Source organism: Colletes latitarsis, chromosome 14, assembly GCF_051014445.1.
Source record: "Colletes latitarsis isolate SP2378_abdomen chromosome 14, iyColLati1, whole genome shotgun sequence".
Lineage (NCBI taxonomy): Eukaryota > Metazoa > Arthropoda > Insecta > Hymenoptera > Colletidae > Colletes > Colletes latitarsis.
In genome coordinates this window covers 29,421,444-29,446,735 of record NC_135147.1, presented here as the reverse complement: position 1 = coordinate 29,446,735, position 25,292 = coordinate 29,421,444, and the positions used below count along the sequence as shown (strand labels likewise).

Here is a 25,292-nt window from a genome sequence, read left to right as displayed (position 1 = left end):
GCCGACCAGGCGTTTGCTAATCAAGTTAATTCCATCTCGAACCGATACGATCGTATCGACGATTTCATTATACGCTGGAATCGTCAAAATTCGAACACATATCGATAAGATATCTTTTCACGCGCGGTACAGGTGAGTCACGTCACGTCACGTGACTCATCACCTGTTAATTCTTTCTTTAAAACAAACGGCATTCCACGAACGCGTAACTTTCATTTCTCTTTGACGCATCGAATATCGATTTCCCCCCATTTATTTTACTATCGATTTTATTCGTCGTAACGTAAGCCTAACAAAAATAAAATTAAACGAAATCTTACTCGATCGTACGCCATAAATGTTCTATTAACAAAAATACGATTCGATCACTTATCCGGGTAATACTGCGCTTCGAAAAAATTTCAAATCTTTAGACATTGTTCTCAAAATATGAATAATAAAAATATGAATGCCACATTGTAAAAGGAGAACACCGCGACAAAGGAAAACATTACTAACATTCGTAAATGCACGTCGTTGTATTAAACAATATTTTTATGCTCCCTTTATCAAAGAGACGAACATTTCTGTAGACGACGATATTGTTAGAAAAAAATCAGAAGAGGTGCAGTTTATATAACAGAAATTCTTTATTCTCTTTGGGGAACGTTTCTCGTAACGTTTCACCTTTTTCGTTCGACAAAGGGAGCGTAGAAATAAAGAGAAGACGTAACCGAGACGTTAACCGATATGCTTAAAATTTAAACAAATTAAAAACCGAGAAATTAAATATAAAAGGACTGTTGATTGCATTCTTTTTTTGCCCTTGTGACTTAAAAAAGTATTCCAAACACTTCCACCGCGTCCAGGAACTTGGAAATCGTCGGGGAACGGTCGAATAATCGATACACCGGATCCCAAAGTTGCACGGTAATTAATTCCCGGATAGTTTGGGACACGATAGAATAAAACTTGGACGCCACCCGGTCCAATCGACGCCCATGGCGGGGCGCAACTTTAATAAAGCGTCGTATAATTGCTGGCCCTCGAGAGTTCGCGTGGCAAAAACTTTCCAATTTGCGACACGGCGTCGATTGAGAAATTTACGCGTCGCGGACCATAATTCATAACAGTTTGCGGCGACACTTTCCGCGTCGACTATTGCACAGTTTTCCGTCGAGAAGGAATTCCTGTTTCGCAGGATAATTCGCGAGGAACAGAGAGCTCGAATGTATATCTATCCGTTCGAAGCTACGTCAATTTTCATTTGAAGAAAAGGCACAGAACGTTTCCTGGCATAATGGAATGTCAAAGTTCTATGTAAAGAAGAAAAAAAAGTGCATGTAGGAAGAACAAGAGGCAGAAAAGCATCGAGAAAAATAGTCGTACCTGCATCGACGTGGAACGGAGATACCGTTCCTTACTTTTATCTCTTTTTCTCCAGTTTCCCGGTCGGGAAAAACATAGCGGCCCGTGAACTGGAAACAACGGCGAGATGAAACGGACAGAAAGGGAGAAGAGGCTCGAGGGGGGCTCCGTTGCTCGTTACTCCGTGAAAAAGAAGATTTCCAGGCGCGTCGTTCGAGACATTAAGAACGAGTCCGGTACCGTGGATGAACGATCGTTTATATTTATCAGAGACGACGGAAAGTTCGAAAGTTTATCACGCGATACGCGGTAAACAGCTCGGAAAACCGACGATCCATTTTCTTCCCCCGGTGTTTACGTCCGCGGGACCCTCGAGCGGATTCTTTGATGGAAAAGTTGGAGAAATATCGAGATTAGAAAATACGCCGGGAAACAGAGAAAAGCGAAAGCTTCGATAAAGGGGAGGATTTAATGCCGGCCGGGAGAAAAGTTGGAGGAAAAAGAAAGAGAACGTTTCGGTTGACGAATTGTAAAATCGTCCGGCACGAACGGTGTAAATTAATGCCAAGGCGTCGCGTTGTTTGCTCGAGGCAAGCAAGATAGAAATGACTAAAACTTTGATTTGGTTTCGACTGGTACTGTGTTATTGTTACAACTCTGGTGTTGACTAACGAGTGGCTGTTCTAATGGGAACGTGACACTCTGTACTGGTCGAGAGATACTGACGGAGGGGGCAGTCGGAGTTTGGGGTGAGACTCGAGACAGTCGATGTTTTTTTTAGGAATATTCCAGATCTCCAAGTGTCTGTCGTCAAGTGGATTCTATAGGGGGGAGGGAGGTGTACGACCGTGCCTCCGTCCAGCCTGACACGGCCCGAGACGATTTTTTTCCCTGGGTTCGGGTTACCGAACGCGACGACTCGCTACGTAACAAGACTCTTTTCAGATTTATTTATAAGTCGAAGGCAGCAGATTTGTTAGTTTTATTTACCGAATTCGAATATTTTCTGCGCAAAAATTAAAGTAAAAACGTTCGAGATTATTTTTCTTCGCGAGGCAAAGTAATTAAAGATAGAATTGAACGTTGAATGGGAATATTCGTTATCGACGTCGAGCAGACCTGTGCTGTGCTGTAATGGTAAAAATTACTGTCAATTAATAAAACAAAACTCTCGTTTTATTTGAACAGAAAATGTAGATAAAATTTAGATTGATTAAAATAATAAATTTCTCATTTTTCAAGATCTTTCACGATGCTACGTTAACGATTGCGCTCGATGAAGTTGTCTATGCAAGCTACTATGTCCAATTTGTAAGTTTCAATATGATTGCTTTTTTTCTTACTCGGTAATACGTGGATCAATCATGCTACCGCGATTATAATCTCATTTGCTATGGATCAAAGTAGATACGTTAAACAAATGGTGATATATCGTGAGGCCTACTGCGCTCGTGTATCAACACAATTATTATACCATAAAGCGCAGCTGCGCTGATCATATAAGATACGATCGTTGAATTGCTGGCTGATTATAAATTATTCTGAACCATTCAACAAGAGCAACCGCAGCATAGAAAATTGACAGAACGTTGATCGTGTATCGCAATAATTATTCCCACGAGAATTCTAAATCAGGCACGCAACTTTCATAGATTTCCTCATTCTAAAATTAATCTCACCGGCATTACCGTCGTGTACTTACAAATTGCATCTCGACGATTTAAACCTTCGTTGGCTTTGCTAAAAATAGAAGCAACACTATCCACGGCAGTGCCACTAATTTATATGCAACATGTTTATATATGGGTAAATTATTGATCATGTTTTAAGAACCATCGATTTCACTCACGGCCACTACTACATCCGTTTGCATAACTCGATAATAAGATGTATAATACATAAATACGTGGCCAGAACTTGTCAATGTTAGAATAATTCAAATGCATGGATATTTTCTTTTCTTCGAATAATAATATTTCAGTACTGATATACGAATACGAATATTGAAACAGTGATATTTGAATAATTCATAGCAATATTCGAACGCCCGTAAAATACCTTTCCTAATGCATTTTTCTTCGAATCGTGCTTCGAACAATCAAGTGCTGATCGAGATGATTAAAAACTTTACGATTCGTCGTAAATCTTTGATCGAATGGCCTCTGATTTCTCTGTCGGGAGAACTGCCCCGACAAAGGAAATTCTCGACCCCGGTTCGATTTCAAGAGACATCCACGGATCAGATTTCTTATTCGGGCGTACCTCGGAGTCGCGGAGCTAAAATACAGTCCCGGGGTTGCTTGGACGACCAGCAAAGAGCGCTTAATGGCGAAAACCGATTACTTCGGGATTAAGGTCACGGTCCCGTGATCTCGTCTTTCAAGCGAAAAACCGAACCGCGAACCGTCTTTAAAGAAAAAAACCCGCATTCGTCGGTAAATTTAGACGTTGGTAGGTATCGACAAATTGATATTCTTCATTTTCGTTTCATTTTGGCCCCCAGAATATAATTTATTAACGATAATCGCGCGCGGGTTGTGTGTTCATTATGGCTCGAATGGCCGACTACCAGCGCAGTTACCCTATTCGACGAATTTGCTATGCCTCAAGTTGTCCAACCACCTGTGAAAACAGTGTGTCGGCAGATGAAACGTGCCGTCGCTCGTCACAGAGACGGACGGTTCAGATTAACCGACGTTTCGCAACGACGATAGGTAGAACAGGCAAAGATTTATATCGATCGATTTCGATGGACGCTTAATTGGCACCTTGTGCCGCGCTTAAATAGAGAATTCCCGCTTGGGCTTGACCCATACCTGGCCAATGAGGTCGTTCTGCCGCACGAGCCGTCGGAATGTTAAAATGTCGAGCACACCTTTCTGGATGCCGATAAACATTGTTCGGACGTCGGTTACAATAGGTTTTAAAGTCTTCGCGCGCCTTTTTACTTCGGCGTCGTATAACTTTGCAAAATAAAGCTCGAGTTACGGTTGCTTTCGCTTCGCCTGCACCCCGCGTTTATCTACCGCAAACTTTTCATCTTCAGGCGATTTCCCAAACGTTGAAAACGTCGAAATATCGTTAGAGTGGGTTTATTAATATTCAAAGGGGCCGCGCAAAATTCTGCAAGCAAAATACACGATCAACGATAGCGTTTCGCCTGTCCCGGTCCAGATCCACGCGAAATTCCACCGGTAACGAAAATACCGTTGCGTGTAAACCGACCGATTCGCGCAAACGATACGATCATGCGGAAACAAGATAAGTTTATTCGGAAGAAACCGTTGATCCGTGGTTTCCAAGTCATTCGTACATTTTCTTTAACATTGTCAACGTTAAAGAAGAAGCTTCTAGGATTTTGGACGCAGAAATTTGACTGTGCAAGTGTTCAGGGTAATGCAAGAAACAGAAAAACTCGGGGAACATAACCATTAATGTGCAGTACTTCCGTAAAATTATCTTACCGATAACTGACTGGAACGATCGGTCGAATATCGATGGCCCCTCGGTGGCAGCTTCGACGAAGCCAGTTTCGGACGATATTCGTTCAACTCCCATCGAGAATGCGTACTTACGTGCCAGAAGAACCTCGAGCGATGGGAAAACAAACAGAAACTTTACTCACCTGCAACAAAGAAAAGGCAAGAGTTAATAATTGTACGATAAAAAATTACTTCATCGAGTTTTTGGAATAACAGTGGATGGACAAATTCAGAAGGGGTAAACTTTGAATACGAACGCATTTGAAAGGTAGGCAGATCAAAAGATTTCTAACTCGCTTAATTTTACGGTCCAGGGATGGTCAGTGTCGACATTTTATCGCTGGAACCGCGACGGATCTGTTTATGCGCGCATCGAAATCACCAATTGTTTCTGCCTTGGGTTTTACAGACGTCTGCGTTTCGTTCCAAGCAACTAAACGCGTAAATTGGTATAGGGGTTTTCCAGGATTTTGGGAAACGAACGATTTCTAACAAAAATCCAAGTTCAAAAAGAACTGCTAATTCCAACTTTTTTCTATATTTTCCATGTTATCTATATTTAGTAAATTGCATGGTAGACCGAAGCTCGAGTGCCAAATAGCAGAGTGCATCGTAGAATGCAACGTCAGAGACGCAAAAAACGCCGTGACGTAACAATCCTCGACGAACAGCTAAGATGGCGACTCCTTCGACGCAAGGGTGCGCAAAAAATCCCCCAGTTTCAATAGCCTCCGTTATTTCAAGACCGTGCTGGGATAGCATTCGTTAATTGTTGCCAGCGAGCGCCTGGATGCACATTCCACGACGGACCCAGCGTCTCGATGACCATGGACAAAACCATCGGTCGACCAGGGAACAAGGAGACCTTTCTTGCATGCATGATTAGCTGACGCCCCGTAAAACTCGACGGAACCTGTTTGAAACCCCGCAGACACGCACAGCGCAGTCATTCATTCAGGTGTGTCTGACTATAAATAGGATTCCCGGAAGCCAATCAGAAAAGTCGATCGTTCTTTGGCTACGCCAAGAACCCTACATCTTCGCTTAATGCAACCGTGAGCTTTCGAATATTTACTATTATAATTACCTTCGTACTCGACGATAATTATCGTTCGTTGTCGTATTTTCTGTAAAAAAAGATTGCAGACCACCTTAGCATCGCAGAGTTCGAAAACAAACACGCAACAACAACGATCTTGGCAGACGCGTGCGTTTCCCGCTGATCGGTCGGCACAGAATTAGAATTCGCGTAAGATCCAACGCGAGAGGGTCAGAATGCTCGTTAAACGGGCCGAATCGTTAGTTTGCGCGTTCGTGCGGTCATCGTAAACGCGACTCTGCTTATTGTGCTTGGCCGTTTCGAACAAACGGTGTCGATGAGTGACGATGAGTACCGATGAGTGCCGACGAGGGACGGATCCGACCGAATCAAGCGCGCCACCGGTAGGTTATTCTGGAAAATTCGTTACGAACGAGTTATAATAACGACCGTCAGCCCCGAAAGAAACCCGAACGAGACGTTTCTGACATTAACGACCAGAATAGACGTCATAATTTTAGGAGAAAGCGAAAAATAGGTCGACCGAGTCTAGCGAGAGGCTGACAAAAGTCTTTCGAAGGTAGATTAAATTACCCCCTTTGCATTTATCTCGATTCTGACGTCGATCACTGCAGGTTTATCAAAGTTTATTTCAGATTTGCATAGGGATTACCATAATATAGGTCATCCCCGTTACCTAGTTTACGAATTATCTACAGAGGCAGCAGAACAGTTTTATCGCTACTCCTCGGAACACGGTCCTGGTTGCTTCTTCGCTTCTTCCAGCCCCAACTAATGTTTACCCCATTTCATGGCGAAATACCTACTCGACAATCCCCTCGGTGTATAATTAGAGCAGTATCGCTATCCACGGAAAAGTATTTCTATCGATTAGACGCGTCGGAACAGAACCACCCAAGAACCGACCAGAACTTGGAGGCCGAGCGATTCGCACGTTACAAATCCCCCAATGCAAATAGACACTCGTCGCGTCGGCTCTGCCAAAACGTGTCCGTGGTCCAGACGGAACCGTCGACGTCACGAATCTCGTAAAACGATGACGGCACTGACGAAAGAAACGGAATCGGGAACCGGCGAGACCGGATAAAGCAGCAGTAAAATTCCAAAGAAATTTTTTACAACACCTACTGCATCCTCCGACGTGGGAGGAACGAACTTCTCGGTTTTACGTTGCGAATCCAAGGATAAACATCCGCAAAGAGTCGCCACTCTCGAGTTTCGCGAAACTTTCCTGGCAGAGCGTGCAAAATTAAGTAACAGGCGTTGTGTTTTGATGGAAACCGTTCATTTAAAAAGCTATCCCCGCCGACAGTTTTCGAGCTAGAATCTGGGAGTGAAACTTCCAAAGTTAATTTCATTCTCGAGAAGTGAAAATTTCGATTTTAAAACCGAGAGGATGTTCCCTATCGGATTCGCGTCGGGGAAAAAGGAAAGAAGAGGGACAGGAGGCCGGTTAACGTTCGTCGTGCGAAAGATGATACTGCCAGACGACGAACAGGGGATGCTGGGCGGTGGATGGAATGGCAAAAAGTGGAAAAACCAAGGCGTAGGACACGGAGTGCGTCGAACCGGTCGAACGACTCAAGAGCAACCACATTCCTGAGGATTTCTACGTCACTGTTCGGCCTGACAGCCCTTTCGTTCTGTCCTCTTCGGCGTACGGTAAGGATCACCGACGGTGGAAGATTTATTCGCGCGCGAAGAACCTGGATAACTGGTCTGCACGGTTTTAGTGCACACGGCGGAGCGACGCCATTTTTCAAGAGCATCAACCGTTACATTCGTTGCACCGTTTCGTCATAGTTACGTTTGATGTTTGTCTTCGTTCGAGGGGTGTGTTTAGGTGTAATCGCACCCTCGTTTCTCGTAAACTTCGAATAACGTCCCTACGATCGTAATAGCAACGATGGGTTTCTTTTTCGATTGGAAATGTGTCTAGGATCTTAACTTTATAGGTTTCGAAATTGTTTAAAAAATAGGGACCCCCAAAACTGATTGTTTTTATTGGTTTTTTAATCCCTGTTTCTCAACTGATCAGCATCCATGAGAAGAGGACGCTAAAATCAGTCAGATTGGGCCACTTTCAGTCCATAAGGTGTAAGCTGTCTGCTCGTATACCTCGTCTGTGATTAAACGTCGCGACGAGAGAAAGGAAGCGACCTTGGATCGAAACGGAGATGAGCGCACTAGGAAGTATCATAGATAGAAAGTGGTCTCTAGTCTGATTAAAATGAGCCATTGAAACGCGACCATTAGACTACGGAGGATCTGTCGATATCGATCAACGGATCCCTTGTGCTGTTAATTGCAAAATAAATTAACATTTACTTATAGTTCTATTCATCTATCGACGACTGCGATAATAATTAGGGAATATCGGAGAGGGAGACAAACGTCTGGAAAATTTCGCAGCTTCGCCGATGCGATGGTTGAAATAACAATCGAAATTTTCTCTGAAAGCAAACGCACAGCGTGGATTTTATCCGAGAGCCACGAGTATCAGCGAGAAGACCGGAGGCCCAAGGGGAAAAAAAATTCGACGAGACAGAGAATAATATTTGTTCGAGAATCGAGAGCGTATTTTTGTTTGCTTAATTCCTGTAAAATTGGATGCTTCAAAGGATATTAAATTTTTCGAGTATCAAAAGGAACACGTATACCTTTTTTTTCCATCGATTCATATTCGTTTTCAAGGGATGGAAGCTACCATCGTCAAACTGGCGAATGAAATACATCCGATATTTCAGAAACTAATGAGAAATAAAAGAAACGTCACGTATGAAAAAAATTCTGGCATTTGGTTAGTGGACAGAAATTAATTTTTGCAGGTTTTAATTTAAACGAAGGCAAACTTTATTCGCTGTTGGGGAACGGTCAGGCAATTTCGGTCTTTTAACGCGAACCGAACTAAACCGATATCCGAAATGGAGAACCTGAAATTTCTGCGTGTCGAGCCGAGGAAAACCGAGCCCCGAGACTGTACGCCTGTAATTACGCGAGCAGTGAATTCCGAACGGGTACGGCGATTAATTAGGTGCGCGGCACGGGTACCGTAGCGCATTATGCAACACCGAACCCTCTCTTTTTCGCATGCTCGCTGGCTGTCTCGCTATTTCGTTGAAACGTCTGGTAAAAGTGACGCGCCTCAGCCTCGGGAAACCGCGTAATAGCTCGTTGCGGTCGTCGACGCGCCGCGAAACGCCGGGAAAAGCGGAGATTAGGTAGATTTCTGCGTCGTCTCAAAGATTTTCTGCTAGACCAGACCGTGAGATCGAACTTTCGACGAGACCAGGAAATACCGTAAAACACACTTTCAGCGACGTTGCTCGATGTCAGATATTCTTAGAACGCAAGAAACCCCCTAGGAAACCCGAATTTCGTTAAAGCAAAAGTATCCATATCGAATCCCTTAAACGAAGCTGCATCCGGTTCACTGACTGACATTTCTCGCTAGATCAATGTCAGGTTCGGCACTCGACCCCAATGAAGCTCGATCTTGACTTAAATGCCGCGACGAGCGAAATCACCCCACCCAACGTTCCATTTTTTATTCAAACGCGACCCGTCGAGAAATCTCGACCGAACTCGATACTCCCAATCTGCATATCTGCATATTTATCGTCGGTCAGGACGAAACCGCAGGAACGAGTGCGAGAATCGGTCCAGGATTCCCGTCGATTATTGGATTTGTAAGAAAACCGTTATTTCGTTGGACTACCACGAAGCGAAGGAATTTTTTCAAGACTAATTGTTCTTGGAATACATCGTCTTCTCTTCGTTTCTTAGAATCTTGTTCTGTTCGTCCAGACCGGGGGAGATTCCCCCTCGGAGTCAGCGGAGCATGAAAACGACGGTTAAAAATCGATAAGAGCTCGAGTGTTGGTGACGATTCGTATACAAAGCAATGTTTTTCTTTCTCATTCGCTGTCCCTTTCTTCGGTTGTCGACTGCGACCGTTGGAAAAAAAAACTAAGGGGGACTCCGAGGCTCGACGCTATCGCTGTCTATAAATAACGGCTGGTGTCGAATTTCGTCTCCGCTGAACGAAAGACAAACACATGCCAGCCCCGGAGCGATGAATCATTTCTGTTTAGCGTCCGGCCAGATGCAGCTTGAGATTTTATCGTGGTTCGATCTTTGTCTCTCTCTCTCTGAGATAGTTGGCTCCTCCTCGACTCGACGAAACGGTCTGTCGAGGATTCGCGGACGGTTCTTGACACGACTAAACGGTTTAGTGAACTGAAAGTCGACAGTGTAAAGCCTGGCGAGCCTAACCGAGACGCGACTGGCAGCCCGCGTCGCATGTCGCGAAAAGAAACGAGACGGTTCAAGATTGCGACACGTACCGTGATTTGTTCGACGAGGCAGCCTTATGCAAATTTATGTACGATATAATAAGCCGCTGACCCATATTTCTCACGGTCACTAGCACGCTACCGTAAGCTCGGCCGGGATTTTCCTATTTCCATACGGACCGGTATTTCGCTCTTAACGATTCAGTCGTCGAGCATTATGTTATACACGTTATTTGAAATATAATTGTTCGTTTCAAAGATATCGGGCCTCGAAAGCACATTTTTAATATTGATTTCATGAAATTAGGTTAGATAAGCAAATTGCTGTTAGGCAACGTATTACAGATATTATTTCGTTCTCGCAAATAACGATTATCGGAGCAAAGAAACCGATAGGTCTGGGTTACGTCACGGGCTATGCATTTGTTTCGAGCAAAAAGAAACCACAATCTTTGACTATTCAAATAGAGTAATGTTTCTTCGATAACGTAATTTTTGACGTAACGTCGAGAAATATGGTAAAAATAACGACACGCGAACGTCCTCATAAAATGATCACTCGTAAAACGCTGCAACCATTTTCCCTACTATCGTTCTATTTTACGCGATACCATAAACCAGATAAAGACACGGGATTTATTCGTCGGGGCATAGACACCTTAAACGTATTCTTTTCTTCTTCGACTAAATTTTTATGGCTCCTCTCCAAGTTCGTATCGGACGAACACGAACCAAGAAGATGGAATTTTTATTTTTTTTTAAGTTTTATTCCAGAGATACTCGGGGTTCTGAATGGTTCATCAAAGTCGTCTCACGAATCGCGCGGTGAAAAATTTGCGGTCAACGAGCGCTCGATTATTTCCTTCCCGCACTGGGAATACAAAATGGACGCTTGGATTCGACAAATATTCGACGGACCATTAATACCCAGCGTAAGTATTCGTCGCGACAGGCGATCGTACTGTTAATACGATGACGCGGAGGCGTAAAAATGCTTTTCTCACGATTGTCGTTCGCCTTTCGATGGGGGCCATGAATTTTAACGGACATGGAGGTTAGGTCAACCCTATTCGCGCGCCCAGACTAAAACTAACAAAGATATAATCGACTGTTATTTAATTGTGATAATTGACAACTTGGGGGGGAGAATATCCTACGATAAATCCGATCGGAAAACGGAAAATTGTCGTCGTCTGCAGTGTCATCGTCAGACACAGCATCGACTGCTATTATTGGTAAAGTCGTCGGACGTCTGGCCTATCGATTACGTTCGTCCATAAGTCCATTTTGCATAAATATGTGCGTGGAATGTCGCTCGAAGAAGCAAGTACCCTATAAGCGATGAAAAATAACCTCCAAGCTTCTAAAATCCGTATTACGATTACATGCTATTGTGACTCGAAGGGTCAACGTATTAAATAATATTCAGTGCATGTGTCGTCCGATTCTTTCATTCAAGCTGCCATTCCAGATCAAGATCACAACATAACCTACGACCCGAACACGAGTCCGACGATTGTGCTGAAAGGGGAACCGAGTCTCTGGCAAGATAAGGGTATCGATAGCCACTTGCCTCACGGACACTCGATCTCGTTGCTTTTCACGTTAGTTCCTCTTCACGGACGAATTATTACGTTCGGGATAAACAGACATTCGAGCCGATACTGACCGATAACGTTTATCAATCGACGATTTCAGATTATTTTGTTTCGTCGTGCCACGGAGACCAGACCGGAGCAATTGGCTAATAGATCCGGTTCCAGCTTATTAGGATCCTCTTTCCTGACAGTCATTATCGTCGTTAGGGTTTCAGCTGGCTTCATCCGACTCTGGCCCGTTTCTACATCCTGCGGAATAAACCGGGTCTCCCGCCAATTCGCGACCTTGGCATGTTACGTGCGAACACGCACGCGCGCGAGACACTTTCGCTCGCGCGCCCACGCGACCAACTTTCCGCGTCCATCAATGAACGCAATTGTTGCCCCGTTGAATCGCCGTCGAGTCTATTCTCACGGACACTTGGTCATCTACTTAAACACGGACGTAAATTGCCGGAAGTTCGGTACATCGACGATTGTTAGGATGGAAATAAATGTAACGGCAAAAGAAATAACATAATATAACCTCCAAGTATAATATTTGCAGCTTTTGAAGTACGTATTCTACTTGTTACTGCTTTAACACGTTCACTGCCCGATCAAAACCGTATAATATTCTGCACAAGTAAAATTTTGATACAAATTTATTTCCCTCGACATCTGAACTTGAGAATTAAATTTTCTAATACCATAATGGTAAATCCTGTCACCCATATATGGGTTATGTGGCAGTTAAAGAGTCAAATGAAACATAATAACTAAGAGGTTGTTAATAGAGACTCATACCTTAAAGAGACGATGTATAGACGTAGTATCGTAGGGTTAATATCAATAAAGTAACGAAACGAAACGTTGCCCTTGCCAGGCGGCACGACGAGGACGTGTCGTGGAGGTCGCGGTGCTACGATGTTTCGAAAGTGCGCAACAACAAAGACAGTAGAAGAATGGGGCAAGTACGCCCGGTCCTTGGGGACCTTGAGCCTGATCCTAAAATCTCATTGGCCAGTCTCTACGCGACATGATAAAGGCGACCTTCGTTTTATATCGTTCGTCTTCGTTAAAACTCGCTCGAAATTCTATGGAACGAAAGGAGAAATATCGTTTGTCCTCGTGATCGAGCGATACGACGATACGTCCAATTCTGTCAACGGTACACCGCCATCGAGAACAACATTCTCAGCTGACCGTTGGACACTGCACGAGTTTGCGTTTGTTTATGATTCTATGGATAACTTTTTCTCGATAATCTGTTTGAGCTTTCTTAACCTATTAACGTAGTTAAAAATGTACTTGAGTATTTAAGAATAAAACCAATTTTGTTCCCATTTTACATTTCCATGTTTCTTTTCTGGAAACCTAATTACAAGTTTTATAAAATTTCCGAGTATGCACTGCTTTGTAAAATACATACGTCTATTCTTAATAATACAGACAATCTTCCTTCGAGGTTAGTTTTTAATATCGTACACTTACTTACTTTATTTCCTGTTTTACTAGTTTTATATTCGCATTTCAGTTTCCTTGCACCAGCGTAATAAAGACATTTAATAATAATAACAATGGAAAAAAAAAGAGTTCGTGAATTATTCGTCCCTCCAATCTTCGTACAACTTGCTCGTAGACTCTTTCTTTACGCATAAACATAAAACCAATTATTCTTTCTTAACGTGCAACGTGTACGTTTTCCTTCCTTGACGTTTAACGAGATTAAAGTTTTTAAATTTCTGAAGGTATACCGTTTTGTAGGTTATGTCTATTACATACATTCATATACAATAAGGCTGCCGGAGTTTCAAACGGATTCCCTATGCAAATTTTAGTTCCGAGGTCAGCCAGAAGTTTCGTCGACGTTAACATCTCATTATTTATAACGAAGAAAGGAAAAAAAAATAAAAGGAAAATTGCTTGATCCGTTGCCAAGTGGAAATAACATTTCACGTTTTGAATACGATTTGTTGCTCAAATACTTTTTTATACGTTTCTTATAGAAATGTATAAATCTTCCTCAAGTTGGTAGAAAAATGATATAGAAATTTATATAGGCGAAGAAAATCGAGAAGAAAAAGAGACGGGTTAACGAACACACGTTACCTTCGTCTAACAAGTTTTATTGTTGTACGTTTCACCGAGCACCCGGTGAATTCATTAGCTCTCGTCTCTTTTTTCCTTTTTCCCTTATCAACGACATTTATCGCGCCTATGCGTCGTTACCTTTATGGCTCTTTCGAAGCATCTTATCTCGGAACGTCAACGGGAGTCGTAAATTCAATTGTCAGCGAAATTTATTCGAATCCGAACCGAGCCGAGGAGCAATCTGCGTAACTGCTCTTTTAATCAGAGATGGTATAAACAAATTTTTGTTCCAACACTTACCGCGTATTTACACCGTTAACAATTGCTTCGTTGGTTACGCAGATATAAATCGGTATAAACGCGATCGTAAATTACGTTCAATCCGCCGCGTATATTTTCTTTTCCTCCTGTTTGGCCGATAAAATATCGTTATGAACGACGCGTACGGCCAACGTTGCTTAATACGGATAACGATGTAACAAACACTGTCGGAAATAATTATATAAAATCATAGACAACGATCCTCGGGCCTCCTCCAACGAGGCTTTCTTAAAAAGTTATTAACGTATAATGTTCAGCCTGTACAGAATTTTTTTTCTCGAAAATGCGTAGGATTTCGGGGGTATGTCTATTCACCAAAAATGATTGTAACTGACCCCCGCAACCGAAAATAATTTTTTCAGAATAATTGGTACAAGAATTGACCCTACCCTAGGTAGGCCCTGGCAAGGTTAGGTTTGAGAAACCCTGCGCCGCAACAATTGGCCAGGCTAAAGTGTGCAACCGTTCCCCATTGACAGATGGGGTTTTTACGTAACTGCGCGTATCGTTTCGCGAGAAACCATAATCTTGCGCTCGCGCGGTTTTTTACGATTGTCTGGGATTACGCGCCGGCCAGGGAAGCAGAAACGCTCCGGCACAGAGAGTTTAAACTAGTTTAATGCGTCCAATTAATCTAATCGTGCCCGATCGTTATTCGTCCCGCGCGAAACGGCATTGCGCAACGACCGATCCAAGTTTCCAACAGGACTATTAATTCCCCAGTAAACACCCCATATACCGGCACGGTTACGTCGAATTACAACGAACCTACGCGTTACCGATTATCGGATGTCGAGCTTATCAACTGCCGCGGATGTCGGGTTATTACATTCCGCGCAAATTGGATACCGTGCGTCACCAAACGATTCAATAACGCTGAAACCGTGCGTAGCCAATCGAGGGACACTTTTCGGCTTGATTTTACAAGGCAGAATATATCACGCCTGACATTTCTCTCGATGAAATATTTCGTAACTTGTCAGAAACAAAAATGGAAAACTCGAGTGAACCGCAGAGAAATTTAAGCGGAATTAATTAAATAGCGTATATTTTATAAACGACTCGCAATTAAATCGTACGTCAAAGGGTGAAAGAGCGGAAGTCGTTTGGGTGTTTCGCGAAGAGCCGCCATCGCGAAGCACTTTCGCAAACAGGAAGCGCGGGTAACAGTGGCCGATCAAAGAGGACGGGAAGCGATTATTTCTCATCGTCATTGACCCAAATCGCCGACGCGAAAGACGGGCCTTTGAAATCTTGACATTGAATCCCTCGTCGCTACGCTCCGTCGAGATTTATTCGAGGCTCTCCGATGCCCGCTGGATGAAAATGCACGAAACCGAACCGTTCCCTGCGTCTGTTTATGCTTCTGTCGTGCCGCTGGCCCCAGAAACGTTACCCATAAAAATACAAAAAATGCTCGAACCACCGACCGGAATAAACTCAAGGCTCGATCGTACGTTTTACGGAACGGTAGAAACTCGTACAATTGTCAAGTACACGAAACGATACTTTAACGACAAATTCAACCGGAATCGCAAGACCTTCGTACGTACTTATCTTATTAATGCGAAGATTAAACAAACGACGACGATTTTGACGATCGAAAAGCATGTTATCGATGTCGGCGAGAACGTAAAATTAATTCCTTCGACAGTTTTACCACCGATTTGCCCAAACCGGGGATTGGTAATTCGATGTTTATTGGGTACTGACATATAGTATGTGGATCGGATTGTAAATTAGGGTTTGGTCTTTTTTACCATCGAACAAAAATTGATTTTGAGGGGATCGGTAAATGACCGTTGTTTCTTTTATCTTTGTTTTTGTCAACGAGCGAACCGTATCAATTATCGAAGCCCGTCTGAAAATTGTATAAAATTCCAGGAACCGTAGGGTGAAATCATGCAACGGTTAGGTTACGTAACGCGGCACGAGAAGCGCGAGAAATGCTTGATTTTGATATCGTGCGAAGAAAACGTGTCAGCACTCGCACGCGGAACGTATTCGAGAAAGAAACATGGAAATCGTGCGAGGGAATGAATGGTTTCGTAACATCGATAGCTCGAATCCAATATTCCCCCCGTTTCGCCAACGAAATACACTCCTCGTTCCAGGGGAATAACCCGCACCTATTTTTCACACTTTCGACGCCCACGGCCGATTTCCTGTTCCATTTCTACTTCCTTTCCTGCCCGGGGACGAAACCCGCGAAAGCATGTACAACACACCGTATCGTTCCAAGAATTCAAAGGGGGGGATATATAAAATTCACGGAAATTCTATTTCCCTCGAAGTCTCTTTACAATCCACCATAATGCATAACGATCGTTCTTTCAAAAATTCTGGTACCGTTGCTGCTCAATAATAGCCGTACATTATCGATATCGATTTGAAAAATCTGTGTGTTTTACTTTAAATAAAAATGACTTGATGCATTCACAGTCCACGGGTCATATGCGGGTCACAGCGCAGCGTTATTCGATGGGGCGTCGAGGGAGCGGACAGGGAACGCGTCGAACCACCCGAATACGCGCGGCCCGTTAAAAGCAAAATGGCCAACGCGCGCTGAAGATTGTAAACGTTTTTCTAACTAAAAAGTACGCCACCGGTGTAATTAATTAAACGGCCAAGGGGAACGACGTCGAGTACGACACTTGACGGTGCCGCGCATAAGTCATAAACGAGCGCTTACGCGCGCGCTACCGCTACGTACGTATATGCGCCCGTGTCCCGTACAATCTGCATACTCGAGTACACGTTAAGTAGCTGCGCGTCTACTTGACCCATTTACCCAATGACCTCGCGCAAAGACATTTTTCAAGAGCAGTATCTACCTAATGGCAGAGACGGACTCGTGCCTAGGCACGGCGAGATTCCCTCTGAATTTCCCATCTTTCCACACTCCCGACAAAACAAACGAAAAGGATCCACGCTATTTGCAACGCCGGAGGATGTTACTGGGCCATAACTTTAATATCCCCGAGATAGCATCCGAAGATGGCTCCCAGGAGAAGTTCCTCGGGAATCAGGGACCGGATCAAATCATTTCATTCTCCCCGATACGCTGGTTAAGTCTTATCGATCGCCATTTCGAAGGCTATCGGCGTGGGCTTCCGGTGTTATCCTAAATTCTCTATACTAAGGGTATACTGGAGTGGGACTTGTATTGGCAGAAGGACTATGGGTCGGGGAAACCCCCTTTTGTAGACACGTTTCGCGAGAATTCGATATTTGAGCGTCCTGTGTGCACGTGTCCCTCTGATGCACTACCTCCAGCCAGGACAGTGCAGACAATAGAACACAACAGAGTTTGCTAGACACCGAAGAGGTTAGGTTTGTCTGCTACGTTTATATACTTTACTATATTCCCGGTTCGAATTACTAGCCGACTAGCCAACGCTACAGCGTTCCTTTCATAGTATCGACGATTCCTTTTATCTTATGGGTATGGAGAATCTCTGATACCACGGTAGAACATATATTTTTGCGGCACAGTCCGTATGCAATCGTACGGAAACGGATACCTCGTAGGTATACCGCGAGTCACCGAAACTGGGCCATTGGATAATTATTCTGTCCTAAACGACGCGTCGAGCTGTCGTCTCCTCGTTGGTTCGTCCATCGTGTTTGTTTCGACTCGAGGCTCGACACGCGTCATTTCGGATCCATTACACCCAGCCCCTGTCGCGTCCTCTCGAAATCGAACGGGGAAAGGGTGACCGTCACCTTCGGGGCGAAATGACGTCGATGTGCGACGTGTCTCTGTGACACAATTCGAGGAACTAGAGGCCATCGTCTATACGGTATCCCCCTCGTTCCATATTCTGCGCAGTCGATGTATCGATACGGCCGCGTACGCCCGTCGAAACGTATCAAGATCAATACGAGAGCACGCTCCACCGACGGAAAATTAACTGGTTTTTCCGGATAGGAAAATATATTTCACGATATCACGGTCCGGATGCCTTTTTCATACAACCAAATTACAATCTTTTACGATAGTTTTTTTTATACCAAATCATATTCACGTTCTCGTCTCATAGTCTACAACTTTTTGATGCTGGATGGTTGAACCTATAAAACGATCCCAGCAAAGGTAGTTGAAATATTGACAACGTTTTGGCCAAGTGTCCTAATATGTACGATCGACGCTAGATCGTTAGGCAACGAATGGCCTGTAATAATTTTATGGGAGCTAGGAAACGAAAAACTACCCTTTATCGATGTAAGCCACTTTCCTTACTATTTATGTACACCGGTAGCTAGTAATAGAAGCCTTTTTTTTACTGTCGTCTATATACACGTAATTCACGATTAAAAAGTTAAAGAGATCTCTCAGGACGACGTTCCGCCTCGACTTACAATGGCTCGCGACGCTGGGAATTAAACGCGTCTCGAAAAGTCGATCATTTTACCGAAGGGAGTAAAAGTTGTTAGGTTCGAAGGGAAGGCTGGCTAGCAACGAACAATGCGGGGATGGAATTAGAGGGTAGACGACGTCTCGATCCGCCTCGTCAGCCCGGGGCACATCGAAGGGTGAGTTCTTTCGGAACAGAGATAACTCGGACGGCAGCGCGGGGGGCTGCCACGCGAGCCAACCGAAGTTTCTTGATTAAATTATCGAAAGCACGCTCGGCTTGTGCCTCCCGAGGCTACCTTCGGGACAGAGTTGCCGCGGGATCGATCGACCAGACCGATTTGCGCGACGTGGCCTGCCCGCGGCCTCTTACCGAAAAGTGCTCCAGGAAATTGCTGTTCAAACTAGACAGTGACATCCGGGAGACCTTGGGCGTTGTTAAGCGAATTTTGAGGAAACGAGTCGGTTCCCGGGCGCGGTTAATATACTTCTACCATAAAAGGAATCGTTAACGATAGCAAAAGAACGGCGCGGAGGTGGTTCAGCGAGTAGGACGTCTGACCAGTAATCCGAAGGTTGTGGGTTCCGAAACCCCATCGTCTGTGTCCTGTTTTTTCTTCGATTATTACACTATATCGAAGACAGTGTGTTGATTTATAAAACTTCGATCCTACATTGAAAATATCTTGACTGGTCCCCGATATATCGAATGGCTCATAGTTTTTCGATAATCCCATAAGAGTCAGACCCGACACGTCACAGATTGGGTTTTCGAGCCAAATAAAATTCCTGTCGTCTCTCATACGTTATTCAAAACTGTTATCCAAATGTAGATCCGGGGATGTACATCGAAATTTATCCCGGATCCACCTCCCTGGGGTGTACCACAATCGCGATTGGACCCCGCAAGTCCAATAACCCCGGGAGTTCTCAGGACTCCTTCGAAACTGACGGAACAGCTATAGTTTCAGCTGCTATAAAATTAAGGGAGCTGTTATCTCGTTCCAGACTCTCTGCTCTACCCCACGTATACATAGTACCCATCCGATGAAACGACGTATAACAATGCTGTCGATACGCATGCTCAAAGGAATCCTGTCCGCTGGTATCTGATGAACAGGCACGAATTCAGCGCATGATGCATGCATGCAACCGTCTTCGAGCACAATAGACAGGATGGCTCTATTGTTTTCGCGTGGCCCAGAAGCGTCCGGCGGAGCGACGGTAGCCCTCTCGTCGGTGTTCGACACTGTGCGTGACCTTGATCATCGTTAGAGCACGAATCTAGGTCTCGTTCCTCGTTCGGAATGCATCCAGCGAACAGACACCCAATCGTCGCTCGCGTCCGACGATCAACATTTTCAGATCGCATCATCCAAAGTTAGAGAAACGTTCTCGCCAAGTTGGACGGACACGATCTAAAATGCGAAGCCGTCGTGGTATTCAAAGGACACTCGAGACTGCTTTTATATATTTCTTAAGGAGGGTTGTTCGCGTAACGGGTTCAAAAAATCCATTTTTCGCTTTCCTCTTTATGGAAAATACCGATCGTAACAAATAACTCGATAAAAGTTCCGTTTACGAGGAACGTTCTATTACCGTGACTCGTGGTAATTTACGTCCACCCGTATGGAACGATATCCGTTTCGATCGTTCGTGCGAGGTTTTCTGATGCAGGAAAAAATATCGAACGCCATAAAATCTGGGTGTATCGTTGCAACGACGCGCCGACAGTGATTCTTGCGGCGAAGGTATGCAGATCGGGGAACGGGGAGAGGGAAAAATGGAAGGCAGAAAGTCGAGCACCGGACAATTTACGACGTCGAGGGAAACCTGGCCCGAATCTCTAGGCGGTAATTCGCGGATCGAAGAGTCAGGGTCGTTCGGAGGAACCAGTCACGGGTCGATGGCCGTTATATAGGCGATCACTGTTTAATAAACTTTCTCTTTCATGGAAAAAACTGTTGCAAAAAGACCGTGGCAATGAAGGGAACGGACAATCGCCCGGAGCGTACATCGTGGTCAACCGACCAAATTTGGTACTTTTCGATTCGTTCGAGCAACCTGTTCTAAAATAGATTCATATTTAAATCTCTAAATATGGGAAAAATTTTAATGGGGGATTCTAGAGGCCAAAATAAAACGAAAATTAAGAATACCAATTTGTCGATGAAGGCTTCGTTAAACAGTTATTAACGTTTAAAGTTCCGACCGTACTGAATTTTTTTCTCGAAAATGCGCAAGATTTCGGGGGTATGTCTATTGACCAAAAATGATTGTAATTGACCCCCGCAAACGAAAATAATTTTTTCAGAACGATTTGAAAATTTTCATTTTCGCCGAAAAATTTGTCCACCTTTCTGAATTTTTTTCTCAAAAGTGGGTAGGATTTCGAGGGTATGTCTAATGACCAAAAATGATTGTAATTGACCCCCGCAAACGAAAATAATTTTTTTAGAACGATTTGAAAATTTTCATTTTCGCCGAAAAATTTGTCCACCTTTCTGAATTTTTTTCTCAAAAGTGGGTAGGATTACGAGGGTATGTCTAATGACCAAAAATGATTGTAATTGATCCCCGCAAACGAAAATAATTTTTTCAGAACGATTTGAAAATTTTCATTTTCGCCGAAAAATTTGTCCACCTTTCTGAATTTTTTTCTCAAAAGTGGGTAGGATTTCGAGGGTATGTCTAATGACCAAAAATGATTGTAATTGACCCCCGCAAACGAAAATAATTTTTTCAGAACGATTTGAAAATTTTCATTTTCGCCGAAAAATTTGTCCACCTTTCTGAATTTTTTTCTCAAAAGTGGGTAGGATTTCGAGGGTATGTCTAATGACCAAAAATGATTGTAATTGATCCCCGCAACCGAAAATAATTTTTTCAGAACGATTTGAAATTGTTCAATTTAATTGTTTATAACTTTTTAACGAAGCCTCCATCGACAAATTAGTATTCTTGATGTTCGTCTAATTTTTCCTCAGGAGTGGACGAACACACTGTATAAACGCCAAAGAAACGAGGACCAACGTTGACCAATTCCCGACGAGTTCTTCGCACTAAAAATTAAGTGAAAATTCTTCCGACGGTTATGAACGGTACAATCCATTTAAGGTTTTTCCTCGCTTCTGTCGAGAACCAGGCAATTAACGCCCAATGTTTGCATAGCGGAAAATTAAACGTTTCGCTGCAAAGATGACCAGCGGTACAACGATGAAAAAACTAGAGCGAATTGAATATCAGGGAGGATCGAATCGCTTGTCCTTTTTACTCGAGCGCAATTTCCCATCGGGAATTTCCGCTCTTCGTTCCAACCAACTATACCACTCTGGACAAATTTATACTAGAAATTTTCTTCGTCCAAAAATTTACGGAACAATCTTACGTCTATCCTATGCTTAGGAGCGTTCACTAACCTCGACGCTTATCGTGGTTCGACACGTTCGATATTCGTCGTGTTTTCATCAGTCACTTTTTACATCTATCGTCTATCGTCGAACGATAACTTCGTAACGTTCGTGTTGCTAACGCTGGAAAACTTTCCTCTAAATAAATCAACTCGAATAATCTTTCTTAATGTGACTCGCTTTAATGTGATTGCAGAAAGGCTGAGTCACAATTGCATTTATCAACGAACAAAGGCGTCCTTTACGATCGGCCGTGCAATTTTTCTCCGCCGAGCATCGCGAACAATAAATCTCTCGTCGTAACTCTTCGTTCGTAACGATCGACGTCGCAGATGTAATTTAGTAAGTCGATTTATACTTGGACGACGACTGCGAGTCTGCGTACGTTCGAACCACGCTAATGACAAATCGATGAACGGCCGACTAATTAGCGCGTCGATACAAAAATGCCGAGAATCTTTCAGGGATGATTACCCGAAGAAATTTCGTCGAGGCTCGAGAAGAATTTCCTTCCGACGCGAACACCCGTCGGGGCTGCACGGCCTCCACTAATGGGACGCTGTGTTCCATATTCTACCGCCATGTTTCCGGTGTTTTACCTTGTCCTATCTAACTCGTTGTTTTTCGTGAAGAAACAGCACGATTAATATTGGTAAATCGAATAGTGGAACTTACAGACTCGATGAGTTTTCCATGTTGACCGTGAGTTAATAATCGACGAGTGAAAAAGCGTCGCAGAGAGTATTTTAAACGAGATACTCGCGCGCCATCTACTATTCCCACTCTCGTTATCTTCGACGTAAACCGTCCGACGCAGGAACAAACTTCTCGCGAAGCGACGGAACCGTTGTCGTCGAGCTAATTACCAATTACACCGATGTCGCCAATTAGCGTCACATCGCATAAATTCTTCGATACGTCCGAACAATGCGCAACATCCAGACAACAACAAATGACCGATCAAACATATTTTCTATCGAAGAACTCGTAAAAATCGCGTACTTTTCGATTAATTCGAGCAAGTGCTTGCAGTAATCAATCACAAAAGTAATCGGAAAGTAATCAATTACATACTGGCAAGCGCTGATCTCGAGGAACCGCCTGCGAGCAACGGGGCCAACTGCGACTGCCATCTACTGATTACGCACCGCACTGAGAAACAGTGGGCCGACGATAACGCTGGAATTATTGCCCCTCGGTAATTAAATTAACCGATATTGGATTCCACCTGCGTCGTTCCTGTATCGTGTTTCCATTGTCTTCGCGATCGACCGACGCTTTATCGACTTGGAAAATATTTCCCACCGTTCTATCTACAGCTACAAACAAAACACGATCCATTTATAAATTATTTAACGACGAAACATTTTAAACGATCGTACAGGTTAGAATCTCGATTCGAATTCGTCGATCGCCTCGTAGTTTTCTAAATACGTTCAAACTCGATGTAAATAGCAAACACGATTTGTCTATAAATTATTTACGATGTAATATCGTAAACGTTCGTACGGATTAGAATCATGATTAATTTCTTACGTCGCAACACGCCCTCAGTCGTTGGAATTGCTCAGCCATCGCGATATATCGTCTTTCAGTCGGATTATCCATTTGCAAAACCTCTTGGCATTCGCGCGGAATTTTGAATACCAAATTGCCAGGCATAAATTTCATTATCCCATTGAAAATCAACGTCGACCGTTTTATTTCTAGCGAGTAACGTCCCGACGATTTTTCCGCGTGGTTCCCGACCTATCGTTCGATGCGAAAGTAGCGCCCACCGGCGGCATTAGCAAACCTAATTCCGTCGACCTACGAACCTCTCCCGCAACCTCGCCCCGTTTCGCGCGCTAGATTGGGCGATTTGTGCGAATAATAACGTTCTTTCATGCGATCATTAACAGCTATTCATCCTCACAATTAAGGCAGGAACACATTATTGTCGCGTCACGTGACCGCACGCCGCCCTCGGAGCCGCGAACACGAGATCGCAGTTTTTAAATTGCTCAAAGACACGCTGTTATCACCAACCACATTTCACGCTGTCCGTGTCAGGCGATCCTATAAACGATTTTAAATAGAAGTAAATATCGATGCAAATTCAATAAACGATTTTGTTTGCACAATTACCTCGTAATTTGTAGTCTCAATGAAAATTCAGAATTAAATTCAGAATTAGTAAAGAAAAAATGTTCAAACTGTGACCTCGTACGTTCGCGAACGGAATGCACACGACTCTGGCCATATTTGTTATAATCTTGTTAATCTTAACGCGACTTGGACTAATACGATTAGTTTCCCTTATTTTTACCCAATGAAAAAGCATTCTCAATTCCGTTACCATGCATTCGTTCGTTGTAACAAAAGTTTAATTGTTGTCGTACAGTTTGACGATAAAAATAGTCGAGTTTCGTAGGTAAAATAAGATCGACACGGTATCGTAACAGTGTCCGATTCAGTCACGAAGTTAGCCATGCAGACAAGGGGGGGAGGGGGGTCAACGAACCGGAAGATGGATACTCACTGCCAAGTGAATCCTCCCGTGATGCCTTCCCGCAGACGGTCCTTCAAACTGCGTTGCCTGGACGGCAGCGAAGCGTTCGCGGGCTCTTCTTGCCTAACAGGCGGTGGGCCACTTCCGCCACCAGCACCTCCACCAGGAAACAACGCCATGTCCTTTCTCAGAACGTCGACTTCGCGAACCAGTTCCAAGTTGTCCACCACTGAATAAATATATCCCACTTCTCGATGCTCGTGCGCCCCTTAAGTCGCGTGTTGGCTGGGCATCGTCGGATCACTCGCGAACACGGCGAACACGGTACCTCGTGGATTCGGTGTCTCTGCGCGCGCCACTTTCCACAAAAGACTGACGCTCGAAACCTAACAGACCCCGATGAATTATTCGGGTTGGATCGGAAACCGTTCACGATCTTTCCCGATTCGAGACACGTGGCTGGAATCGGCCGAAAGCCAACGTTTTAATCCTGATAGTCGGAAATAATGCAAACGAAATGTATATCTTTTTGATGGGTCTCGGTTAGATACCCAGTCTTCTGTTTGGAGGACAGATATTAAAGTGTATATGTATACGATATGATTTTGAAAATATAGATTGTCGAGACCCAAGTTTTCTTTATATTTTTAAAAAATTCGGATTCTCGTCCCGGTTACGAAGTTTCTAAAACGTTTCGTTGCATATAAGGGGTTTTTTTGAACTCGCTCGAGCGTCGAATGAAACACGAAGGCTACAATGTGCAACGACTTTGCATAGACAGCAGCTGGTAGTACCAGCGATAAGTCCAATGCGATAGAATCGACCTTAACAACCTCAGTTAAATTTCATTACGTTGCT

At 43.8% G+C, this 25,292-nt stretch overlaps 1 protein-coding gene across 6 annotated transcripts in view; it reads right to left on the bottom strand.

Moving 5' to 3' along the window:
- Mtd (TLD domain-containing protein mustard) overlaps positions 1–25,292 on the bottom strand; it is a 138,634-nt gene that overhangs the window by 85,936 nt on the left and 27,406 nt on the right. For 3 of the 6 annotated variants that reach the window (XM_076782135.1, XM_076782133.1, XM_076782134.1), the window contains exon 2: positions 24,465–24,820. The exons of 2 other annotated variants lie outside the window; for them this stretch is intronic. In XM_076782135.1, the coding sequence (XP_076638250.1) occupies positions 24,465–24,613 (149 nt within the window). In that variant the 5' untranslated portion in view covers positions 24,614–24,820. Of the gene's footprint in view, positions 1–4,811; positions 4,937–24,464; positions 24,821–25,292 lie in introns of those variants that run through there. One more of the 6 variants, XM_076782138.1, reaches the window with a different exon arrangement.